The 12,581-nt window shown below is 42.2% G+C and overlaps 1 protein-coding gene across 1 annotated transcript in view; it reads right to left on the bottom strand.

Annotated features, from left to right (window-relative positions):
* The window catches only part of GRB14 (growth factor receptor bound protein 14), a 58,039-nt gene extending 47,097 nt beyond the window's left edge, over positions 1 to 10,942 (bottom strand). Inside the window, exons 1-2 of the mRNA XM_059852356.1 lie at positions 10,911 to 10,942; positions 9,783 to 9,915 (exon numbers count right to left, since the gene is read on the bottom strand). Of these exons, the coding sequence (XP_059708339.1) occupies positions 9,783 to 9,915; positions 10,911 to 10,942 (165 nt within the window). The remainder of the gene's footprint in view (positions 1 to 9,782; positions 9,916 to 10,910) is intronic.
* Between the last annotated feature and the right edge of the window lie 1,639 nt (positions 10,943 to 12,581).

The following is a 12,581-nucleotide window of genomic DNA, read 5'->3' on the forward strand; positions in this document are numbered from 1 at the left end:
GAAAACTAATAGGTCTAGGTCTTCACACAGAGCATACAGCACACCCTCCTGGAGGGTCAGTAAGGGCTGATGCAGATGCAGTTGCACTAAAACAGACTGTATTACCTGTAAAGCAACACAGACATTACAACGTACCGAGGAAATTCACCAAGTATGAGCCACAAGGAACATAATGAAGCTTTCCATCCTTGCCAATTTTCCTCACAAACTGGGGGGATCTCAAAGCATTTTACACATGCTCCTTGCAAAGCTTTTCAGCTGCCTATTTTTGCAATCAATAGGTTCAAGCCTGATAGAAAAGCACACTGATGAAGTTCTGTCAGCTGAGTTATTTAAGAAAACCCTCATATTACATGGGCTTCCCTCTCACTACATAGCAGTGAATTCTAGCAATTATGAGAATAAATTCTTGCAAACTTCCAGCCTGTTTCTCAACAGCTGATACCACTTCTGTGCCATTATCAAGAGCTTGCAGCTGTTCATAAACACCAAGTCTTAATGCAATCAGTAACAGGAGTTATCATAACATAACTAATATAAAAAGGCTATTTATAGCCCAAGAATGCAGTAATTGAAAAATCCCATTCTGATCACAGGACAATCTCATGTATACTGATTTCCTGTGGATATATCAAGAGAAGAAGCTAAAAGACAGAGCTACCAGTATGCAGTATGAGCATACCAGAAACAGGCAAGAACACCTCATCAGTATCCTAAATAGAAGCACAGGCACACAACTAAGATAACCAATATATGTTTCTCTCTTGAGACTTCAGTATTAAATATCATGTACACTATTGGGCTAAAATATGAGCTGATTAGCTGCAAATGAATGTTCTGTGACTTGAAACAGGAGAAAAGCAACTTCACATTGTTATGAGAGCAGAGGTCTAATTTCTTCTCCCTTCTAATTTCTCCTCCCACAACTGCCCTTCATGAAAGATTTTTGTTGGCCTGATTAGCATTTTTTTAAAATATTCCCATTTGAGGTGACTCCCATCAGGACTACAACATGAGAGGCATGCTTAAATACTCTGGTTTGAAATTCTCCCTTTCTGTTCATTCCCAAATCAAAAGCAGTCATAAAAGTGTGAATGCCTTTAGAAGTAGCAGCTTTAAATATGCTGAAGACAAACACGGAGAATGCGAGCATTGGTCAACTGTTATCTCCCACTTATCATTCCCAAATTTCACCCAGATACAAGTGCCATCTTCTTTGTAGGAATAAGCAACTGCTACAAAAGTTTGAAAACTCTGAGCCCTGAAATCCCCAGCTGGAAGCTGTATCAGTTACTGCCTCTGCACACACATAAAAAGAGATCAGCATGAATTGTCCATAAGAGGATGCCCTTCCACTGCCTGGCCATTGGTGCTCCTGGTTTACAAGCAGCAACAGACAGCTATTACCCTAAAGACTCTCATCTAAGTGATTTGCAGATGTTAAGACACAGCTATAAGTTGTCCTCTACCTCACAGTGTGGTAAGAACAGTGAGAGATCTCAGGGTTATTGACAGTTTCTAAAAATTTTCTTATGCAAAGGAAACTGAAAGCAGAGAGTGAAGCATGATACCAGCAGGCACCTGAAAAAGGTGAGGAGTTCTTTTCCTGTCCTAACAGTGACATCTCCAATTGATCCAGTTTTCATTACAACTCTGGCTTGATCTTTTAATTACACATGTCACAGAGTAAAGATTACTGCTGCAAAGAGTTAAAAAGAGCATGAAGCAAAAATCATGGGAGAACAACCATACTGTATTAGTGGCTCTGGGATTATCATGTGAAAGAACAAGTAAGTCCTCAGTTATCTACTGCAAATAGATACAAGAAAATATGAATGTACAAAGAGTATTAAATTATTTTATCAATCACAAATATTCAATACTATTCTACATGGATGATCATGTTAATTCCACCTAGTAAAAACTGGCCAAACTCAACAGTGGTGTTCATATGGAGGCACGTGGTTTTTTTAATATAAAATCTAAATTATACTGATTGTGTCAACATTTATGCACAGAAGTAGGACGGGAATATGCCTCTGCTTGTTTCTATAGTTCTCAAGCTCTTATTTGAAAAGATAATAACTCTCAGAACATCAGAAATGCAGTAATTCAAGGATATGCTAAAAACTGCACCAAAGCTCCTAGGAAAAACTGATCTGAATTTGAGTTCCATTCTTCAGTTAATCCCCAACTCTAGAATAACAAAGTTTTATGTTGATAAAATCATGAAAATTCAATAATCTTACACACTTTTTAGTACTGTAAAATGTATGGTAAAGTGCCTTGTATTTTCTCCTTCTGTTGCACACCTTTTCATTGAAAAGGGGTTGTAAACCTTTTTTAAGAATCATCTAAGTTGTCAACTTTACCAAACCTGTAAAATTTAAATAATTTAACTATTAATCATCAACTACCCTAGTCTCATTCAATGCAACAATAAACTGTTTATGATATAAAAATAGCAGTTGCTCATATAACACAGGTGTTTAAATTACTGGGCAATGACACAACAAAAGTAGACCAGAAAAGAACAACAGAAGTTTTATAAGACCAGAAAAGAACATTGAGGAAAAACAAAATGGAGAAAAAAAACCCCACAAAAATACTTAAGGCTTCATCTAATTTTATGAATATTACTAAACATTATTCTGATTAATCTAGACTGTGTGTCCTAGGAAGTCAGAGGGGAACGTGTGTCTGCTCTGATCAAAGACCATTCAGACAATGGTCCATAAAAAGAAGATGCCAATAGTGTTGTACTGTTACAATACTGACCTCTTGCATGCCCTCCTTAACACACTTACCTTCACTTACTGACAATACCATCCCTGAGAAGAAACTTCAGAAAAGATCTGTCAATAAAATATTTCTTTAATCACGGATCTGTCTATGGCAGGCATGGAGTGGCTGCAAAATGACCCAAACTTTCCAGCTCTCCAGTCTAGCCCTAAATAAAAGCACCCATGCCTGGGAGCAATTATAAATAAAAACTGTGTTGGTATCAATCACACCTCACTTCCTTCTGAAAATTATGAGGATTCAAGCTCCATTCATGAGAGTTTAATCTTTTAACATCAAATTCAATAAAACTGAATTATCAGAAGTGACTCAGCAGCATAAGAGTTCCCTGCAGTTTCACCTGGCTTTAACTGACAAGTTTCTTGTATATTCAAAGAAGTTGATGATGTTTATATCATCATCTGCTCTAGACACAGAGACATGACAGGGCCAAAATACAGGTAGTCAATGCAGAATTCAAGAGATAAATATTAAAGGTTCACTTCTTGGAAAAATCAAGGTTTCCAAATTTACAGAGGCTTTTCTAGACAAGTTATTAGATCTACTGCAACATCACAGAAGTTTCTCGTTCAAAACAGAATTTCCCAACTAGCACAGAAGAGGCAGTTTCCTGTACTGAGAAAACTGGCCTAAAAGAAAAGATAAGCAACTTCAGGTTTGACTTTTAGGCTGATGAATCCAAAACAACCAAAATCCAAAGGATGGTTAAAACCATTCCAATCTGACAAACACTGGCAAAATGTCTACCAAAATCTTTGACAGTACTGATGGGTTTTTTTTTTTTTATACAAGTGAAAACTGTAAAACTTAAAGCCTAACACCTTCCTGATGTTACAAATTAAGCAAAAAGCTTGCAGAGGCAGTATCTTAGTAACCACAAAAGTTAAAATGCCCTTGTTTTCTTGCCTATTAGAATGGGGGGGAAAATGCTATTTTTGTGAAGTTAGAATGTTTACAGTCTTAATGTTTACAGTCTTTGAGTTGTTTTTGAACAGTAACAAAGTGAAAGGAAACACTGATGTGAAGTTTGACAGAAGGCAATTAATTTCAATGTAAAGAAGACAAAGTAAATTACAAAAAGAAACAAACAATTGATTATTCTGAAGTTTCCCCAGGCTGATATATCAGAGAGCTTGTGATAGGGCATCTCCAGTATAAACCAGGCAATATTCCTGATGGCTAAAACTAGAAATTGTTCAGCCTTGCTCCCTGATTTTTACCTATGTAGACAAGTGACTGTTACAGTGTTATGGTGACTGGACAAAGTACAAAGGTACCTGCATTAAAATAGCAAGTTTTAATAGGGCTCTAAATAGTTCCAATCTACTGTAATATCAATAAATCTTTCCTTGGTGGGCAGGTACAACCATAGAAATGAAGAACAGAGCACAGGAACTGGAGCAGACCACCAAAAGAAACATCACAAAAAGGAATCCAACTGAATCCTTTCTGCAATCCTTATATTAGAGAATTTATTGAGCTCTTTAAGTCGGTTCTGTACAAAATGTTTTTACTGTTCACCTATAAACTGGTTGGAAGGACTTTTTCCTTTCCCTTCTGACTTTAAAATCTTCAGTCTTTTTTTGTGTAATTTAAGGGAAAGCCATGGGGAAAACAGATATATGTTTAGAGGCTGTAAGGAAGAAAAGATTTGAGAACTGATAAAGGAGGGCATGTGCAATTGTCTCCAACTTGGAAGAAAATCTGGTAAGAAACACACAGACTGGAATCAGAGAGTAAATTCAAGTAATGCCTCTTCTGGTTGGAAAAGGTGTTGCAACCCTTGGAAATTGGTTGGAAATTTATGAATCATTGCATTTCAAAAAAAACCCTTTTTGTTTTTGCACTGTTTGAAAGTCAAGAGTAAACAGATATTTCAGACAAAAATTCTGTCATGAAAACATTTAAGTACCAAAGATTTATATATGTCTGCTAGTAGAATTATATGCAGTTATGGAGAATTAGAAGACCCTGAATTATTGCTGTAAAAAAAAAAAAAAAGGTGCTCCAATTACAACAGTCAATGCTCAATAGTATTCATAAACTTAGAACAGTACACATTAAAAAAAAAAAAATCTGCGCTTGAGCATAAAGTTCCTGTTGGCTCTTTGTCAAAGAGCTTTACATTAAAATCTTTATGAATACGAAAAGTAAAGTCAATTCCACTACAATCACATGTATTTGAGGTATCCATACAACTGATTTCCTGGAAAGAACATTGTGGGAGTATATTTGGATTCAACATGGTAAAAATATCTACTTGTTTAGAACGTCAAGAAAGACAAAAGAGGCAAGGTAAAATTTCACATTTTCTTCACCTTGAGATTTACTTGAGTTTTATTTTTGCACTTCTAATTTAATTTAAAGAAACAAGGCACTAATTACCTTGAACTACTTTTGTCATGAAACACTTTTTGGATTATCCTTGAGCAGGGCAAGAACTGACACTGCAGTGAATATATTCAGGTTTTGTTTTCAGAAAGCAAAAAAACTAAGCTTCCATAAAGCTACAGTAACCTCTTCTTAGTTCATTTTACCAAAGACAACAAGAACAGAATAAGTTTTCTTACAATTCATACTTTTCCCTACTAATAATTATTTATATCATAATTAAAGACAGAAGTGCAGTGTTTTATATCTTCAGTTCCTTATAATTTCTTAGAAAACACGAGCTCTGAGGCACAATTAAATTTTCCATGCGAGTTCATGAATTCCACCTAGAAGCAGCAGATGCTTGATTCCTCAGAGGAAGGCAACATTTCCCACCATCCACCAAACTGACCATACTGTGTTGGACATGAGGGAAAAGATGGTTTTTTTGTCCTATTCAGATAAAATTCTACTACCCTGAAACATGAAATTCAGTTTATCTGAGCACATTTCATAGAATCAGAGAACCACCTGGCTTGGAAGATACCTTTACAGTCACCCAGTCCCACCATCAACCCAAGCACCACCACTGTAACCCCTAAGCCACTAAACCATCGCCCAGCACCAGGTGCAGATGCCTCTGAAACAGGGTTGGTGACTCCACTACCCCACTGGGCAACCTACTCTGACACTTGACCACCCTAACACTAAATACATTTTTCAGCTATCTAAACTGAATTTACCCTGCCTCAGCTTAAGAACACTTCCATGGGTTCTCTCACTGCAGGCACCGCAGAAGAGACCAGCCCCAGCCTCACTCTATCTCTTTTCAGGGAGCTGTAAAGAGCAATGAGGTCCCTCCTGAGACTCCTCGTGGCTAACCAAAGCCAGCTCCCTCAGCCACTCCTCACAAGACACATTCTCTAGTCCATTCATGAGCCTTGTCGCCCTTCACTGGACACTCTCCAGTATCCACATCCTTTTTCCAAGTGAGGAGCCCAGAAATGAACACACAGGTCTCACCAGTCCCTGGCCCTGCAGGAACCACTATTCCTGATACAGGCCAGGATGCCCTTGACCTTCCTGACCATTGGGCATACACTGGCTCGTGGTCAGCTGCTGTCAACCAGCACCCAAGGGCCTTTTCTGCTGGCCCACTTTCCAGCCACTCTGCCCCCAGCCTGTAGCACTGCATGGGCTTGTTGTACCCCGAGTGCAGGAAAAGCATGTGGTCAGTTGAATCTCATGCCCCTGCTCTGGCCCATCCATCCAGCCGGTCCAGGTCCTTCCACAGGGCCCTCCTGCCCTCCAGAAGAACAGAATCTGACCCAACTTCCCATGGTCTTTGAATTTGCTAATGGTAGGCTCAAAGCCCTCCTTCAGATCATCAGTAAGATGTTAAACAAGACTTGGCCCAACACTCCTCCCTTGGGACACCTCCAGTGACCGGACACCCTCTGGATGCAGCAGCACAATTCACCATCATTCTCTGGGCCCGGCCATGCAGACAGTTCCCAACCCAGGGAAGAGTGCACATGTCCAAGCTGTGGGCTGCCAGCTTTTCTGCATTTTTTTGGTGAAAGGGCTGTTAAGCACTGGAACAGGCTGTCCAGGGAGGCAGTAGAGTCACCATCCCTGGCAGTGTTCGAGGCACTCATGGACATGGCACTTAGTGCTATGGTTAATCGAACATGGTGGTGTTCGGTCAAAGGTTGGACCCAACAATCTTGGAAGTCTTTTCCAAACTTAATGCTTCTGTGATTCAAAGATATAACATAAAACTCTTCCAAACTGCAAGTGGAGAAAAGAAATGAACAGGTGTATTGGTGAGGCCAACCAAATAATGTTCAGAGACATGGACATGCCACTTCCCAAGCACAGAGGCAAATCACTACTCTGCTACGTGGCTTTTACCAATTTGCTGTTATAAACTTATTTTCAGTAAGTCAACCCCACAAACATGCTGTTCAAGCAGCATGTTCAACGTTTTGAGAGGCTTATAATAAAAGATCATTAGAAGACAGTAAGAATTTCAGCTTAGAAAAACAAGAATTCAAAATAACGTTAATAATCTATTTAGAAGTAGAAAGATTTCAGATGTCACAGGTGCTATGAATAAAAGAGCAGATATTCATGACAACTTCTTTCTTCTACAGAAGCAGAAAATCTTTTTTGGAGAGAAAAACAAGACAGAAGAGGCATCTTTTCTTTTTTCTTTTAGAAACACCCATTTTGATAATAGTTAGCTACAAGACATAAGTAGAAATTCACTCTGCAATTTTTTCTGCCCTATGCTTGAAATTAAACGCACAGAAGAAAAAGAAACTAAATCAAAAGCAAGCAATCTAAAAGAAGAATCACTGAAAACATATGTAGATCATCAGAAGAGAAAGAATTCTGGCAGCTGTCAATGCTATGCACAAAAAAAAATTCTTAAGAGTGGCTGGTTTCTCTTAAAAGTTAGTGAACTATCGAAATGTAACAGTAATATTCATGAAATTTTTGTATACAGATACATATTTGCACACAGAGCTGCTACAAAGTTGACAAAATAAGCTCTTCCAAGAAGAGCTCCACAGCCACCTGTGGGAAGTCAAAGTTACAGCCAGTTCACTTCTCTTTGCACACCTGCTTAGCATTCCTCTCCTTTTAAACCTGAGTAATTTTTTAACCTATTAGAAGACTTCAACCTGAATTTCAAAGATAAAAGTTTAATTTGACCATTGTCACTTGGCCTTAACTTTAATAATTTTAGATGAAGAATGCAACAGCAGTCATACTGAGTCTGAAAAATGGTCTGCTTGGCCTAGTATAATTTCTCCTTATAATTACTCCTGTTTATGGCAGTGGCCATAAACAGACACCTAGGGGACAGAAATCACAGTCTTGTTAAAATGCCTCCACAAAAGTAACAGGAATATTTCTCTCCACTTTTCTGGTAGCTGAAAAACAGGTCAGGCCCTCCAACAGACACCAGCATTATGTTAGCTCACTTCTGTCAGGAAACCTTTTACCAGAAGAAGCACTACATTCTTAAGTAAAAATCCAGGAGAAATGGAAGGACTGTGAGCAGGAATCATCACAAGAAGTACAAATGAACCTTTAGGAAGAAGCAGAAGCAAACTTCAACTTCTGGAATACTGAAGCTAACACTTAGCTGGTTTAACTGATCAAGCCTGTCAGTAATGTTAAATATGACTGGCCACAAAAGCAGTTGACCTTTGTGTATTAAATCATGCTTCCCAGTTTCAAGTCCAAAGATTACCACAATGATTACAATTTAGGCCTGCAACATGACTAATTAAGACTACTTTTTTAAAATTGTGACTTTTAGCTCTTTTGTTCTTAAAGATAATATTACCAATTCAGTGTTTTTCCTGCCTCTGCAGAGACAGTCAATGCTTCCACTTTGCCCAAGAAGACGAAGCTAGAACAGTTTTATCCCACTGTGTTAGCAACATTCAGATGCACAGTGGCCAGAATGCATCAGATTAGTATTGCTATTGTAGGATAAGTACTAAAAGCAATAAAAGTAGTCCAGAAAGACACCACAGCTTATAGAGAGACACCATGGTGGACATGCAAAATAGGGCAAGATTGAATCAGGGCAGTTTCCCAGACAGATACATGTTTTTCACTGGAGAAGAGATGAGAAGGTTCCTCCTTAGGGTACTAGCCACAACTTGGCTAACAAAGTTCTCTGGCAGGTGCACAGAAACGGCTGTGGCAGGTTAGCTTCAGAAAAGTTAAAACAACTACAAGAAACTTCAAGGCATATTCTCCATGCAAATCTAAAAACTGAATAACCGTCAAGGTTAACTTCTTACACCTCCAATATCACCCTTAAAACTGTTAAAACAGGGATCATGCAGACCACCAAAACAGAAAGTGTGAAGGAATAATCTTAATCCCATAGATATTTCTTGTCAGAACTCTTTCCAGTCTCAAGAAGGGCAGAGAGAATGAGACAGGTAAGCTTTCAAAGAGTGAAACTGATCTTCGACACCAGTAATCTCCATCACCTGGAAATTCTGCTGAACAGTACTGCCAGGTCCTTCTGCCCACTCAGATCTTCCCCTGGCTTACAGTTTAAGGTCTTTATGGAAATATAGTAACATCAGCCATACACAGATAAACACACAGGCATATAACATATAGCCAGGTACACAGCATCTGCTCCTTCCCCATCCATTTTGGTCTTTCCCATTATCCTGGCAAAATTAGAACTTCAGAAAAGCTGTTCAGTGACTGTTAAAACCCTCTGTTCTGTAACATTGATGACAGTAATTGGAGGTGGGGAGGAAAGGAAAAGAGAAATTAACTTCTCATTTAAGGACATAAAGTACTGTCTGCCTGCCCCTGGTTCCACTTAATTTGAAAAATCTGCGGAGCCACACATACACCTTGTGAAAGAACAGTCATATCTTAAGTCACAGATTCCAAAACCTCGATTTCTACAATCATTGATGACCTACAGAAAAAATTTCCCCAAATTACAGAAATATGAACACGTCTATTTTAATAAAATATTTTAATAGGTAACTGAGCTTTTTCTGAAGCTTTCATTTAACCAATTTAGAAACTGTCAAACAATAATTTATAAATCTTACCTGCTTTTTTCTTGAAGTTGCCTTGGGCAACAGACTGGCTGACAAAACTGATGCAAACGGCGAGCAACACAGCTCAGGAAAAGGATTTGGAATCGATGGGTTCTCCAAAATACTGTCACCTTTCTTTTTTCTCCTATTTCAACAGAATACATAATATCAAGCAATAATTGTAAGAGCTGCTGTTAAAATTGCAATAACCTACCACAATATATGAACTACTAAGGCACTAATACCATGATGCTTCCTGGTTGCAGCAATTAGCTTTCTTTTTTGGAGTTATTTTATTTAATCAGTAGGCTGAATATATTAACATACAGTGCCTAACATTACTTGAAAGCAATCCAAGTATTCAGCTCTGAATATAAAGTTGTTTGAATATGCTTAAGTCCTTGCAGAGTAAGAGCAGAGATATATTTATATTGGCTTCTAAGGACATTAGTAAATATTTTGTTGTCCCTGTGTTTATGCCATTCCCTATGTACACATATTACAACAGTAGATGCATGTAACTTCTCAGCAAAACTTTCCAAGTATACCACAACAGAATTTTAAACAAATGGAAACTTTTTTTTTTTTTAAACAGAATCGAATCAAAGTGACTGACAAGAGAAAATAATGCAAAGCAATCCATTCATTTCTGTTTTCAGTCAGTTTTGTATTGGCATCTCTGCAGCTCCATCATAAAATGAATGTCTCAGTTGTTGCTGTCTGCTGAAACAGGATTGTGTCAGAAGTATCACCAGCCAGCATTTGCAGGAGTAGGGAAGGTAATCACTACTGTACTTGCCTAAGAGCTCAGTTATGCACGGGTTTAAAGTATCACATTAATAATGTGGTTGTTTAGACTGCTGTGTACATTACAGTGCATGGTTTTCTCACATAAAATATTGAAGAGCACTTTGTCTACTTGATTTCATCTGAAAACCTGCACCGAAAGCACCTGATGTATTTGCATCTGCCAACATATCACAAGTTTTCTACATGTGTGAATTAATGCCCCCAAGCTTCATATTTTACTTTATTACCCTCTTTATTATCATTCCAGATTGATTTCATATTGTAATTAGTACAAAGTGGGGAAAACCATCAGAATAAAGTTACAATACAGAATGAAGGTACTTCACTTACGGAAAATCCTCACCAAACTGGTGAAGATTCATTTAAAGTGATATTTTGCTTTAGGAGGAGCAAAAAATCCTGTAATGCAGTATTTTAAGATTTTGTAAACTTCAGTCTACCGAAACTCATCAGATGCTTCATGAAAAACCCAGCTCATAGCTTCCTTTACTAAGAATAGAGACCAATGCCCTTAAGAACAGCCTGAGAGGCAACAAACGGGGTGCACACCGCTGACAGCGGCACTGCTCCCGGTGAAGCGGTTTTATCTCACCAACACTCTGAGAGAGACACTGCAGGGATAAAGTAGCTGCTGGCTCAGCCTGACAAGGCAGGCTCGGCACCGCCGGCTCCTTTCACCTCAGGCTGAAAAACCTCAAAAATAAAAAGGGGGGTGGCGGGTGGGACACGCACGCATCCGCAGCGGCGGAAAGTGTCTGCAGGGCCGGGAAACAACTTTTGAGCTCCAGGGAGACGCGGGCCGGTCCAGAGCCAGGCCGCCCCCCTCCTGCGCTTCGCCCCCTCCCCAGGCCGCCGCACCCCGGCCCCGCGTCCCGCCCGCAGGGCGCTGCCCGCCCCCCGACGGTAGCGGGCGGCCCTCGAGGGAGCGGCAGGGCGGCGGCGCCCGCCGGGCTCCGGCCTTACCTGTCGGGGGGCGAGGGCGGCGGGTCCCCCCCGGGGGGCCGGGGGGGCGGGCGGGGGGAGCCGCGGGGGCCGCCGCCAGCGGGCTCCGCCGCCCGCCCTGCGCCGGGCGCACCGGGCAGCGGGGCGGCCATCGGCGGCGGCGACGTCCTGGCGGGGCGGCACGGCGGCGAGCGGCCCCGGCGCTGCCGGGCGGAGGCTGCTCTCGCTCCCGCTGCGGAGGAGGGGGAGGCGACGGGGAGCGGGGGGAAGCGCCGCCCGGGCGGCACCGAGCGCCTTCCCCGGCACACGTGCGAGGGCGGCGGCGGCGGCGGGGGCGGGCGGCCGCCGGCTCCGCGCTGCGACGGGGAGGCAGCGCGGGGCGGGCGGGGGCCGAGGGGTGCCCTTCGGCTGCTCTGCCAGGCCGGGCGGCGGAGCGGGGCGGGCCCGGCAGGTGCGCGGGCCCGGGACCCGAGGCCGCGGCGTGACCCGGCGGGGCCGGGGGCGGTGGGGCCCCGCCGAGCGGGCCCGGCCCCGGGTGCCGCTCGCCCTGCGGCTCTGCGCCTTCGGCCTCGGGGGGCACCGCGGGCGGCACGGCCCCCGGCATGGCCCGTGACCTCCTGCCCCGCGCCGGGCAGCGGGCTCCAGCTGCGCGCCGCCGGACGGGCCTGACACGCGACTCGGCTCCTGGCAAATCATTAACTAAGCTGACACATCCCTCTGTGCATCGGGAATTTATGGACATGCCTTGGAGAAATAGGGAATGACCGAGGCCGGGGAATAGACCCGTCACCTTGTGCCAGAAAAGCGGCTCTTGAGGAGGCTGGGCTCCGGGCTGGGCCCAGCACCCACACCCAGCCACAGCCTGGGGCACAGCGGATTGAGAAAAGGTTTTCCCTCGTGCCCAGGGTGCTCCACAGCAGCCTGATCCTGCTCGGCTTTATGTACACAAATCCCTCTGTGGCAATTCCACAGCTGTCCTTATCAGTGTTCCTCCGATTTCAAAATAAAAAATCCCCCTTGCTGTATGAAGAACAGTTTGATGGCACCAAGCAGAGTGGG

Source organism: Haemorhous mexicanus, chromosome 8, assembly GCF_027477595.1.
Source record: "Haemorhous mexicanus isolate bHaeMex1 chromosome 8, bHaeMex1.pri, whole genome shotgun sequence".
NCBI lineage: Eukaryota > Metazoa > Chordata > Aves > Passeriformes > Fringillidae > Haemorhous > Haemorhous mexicanus.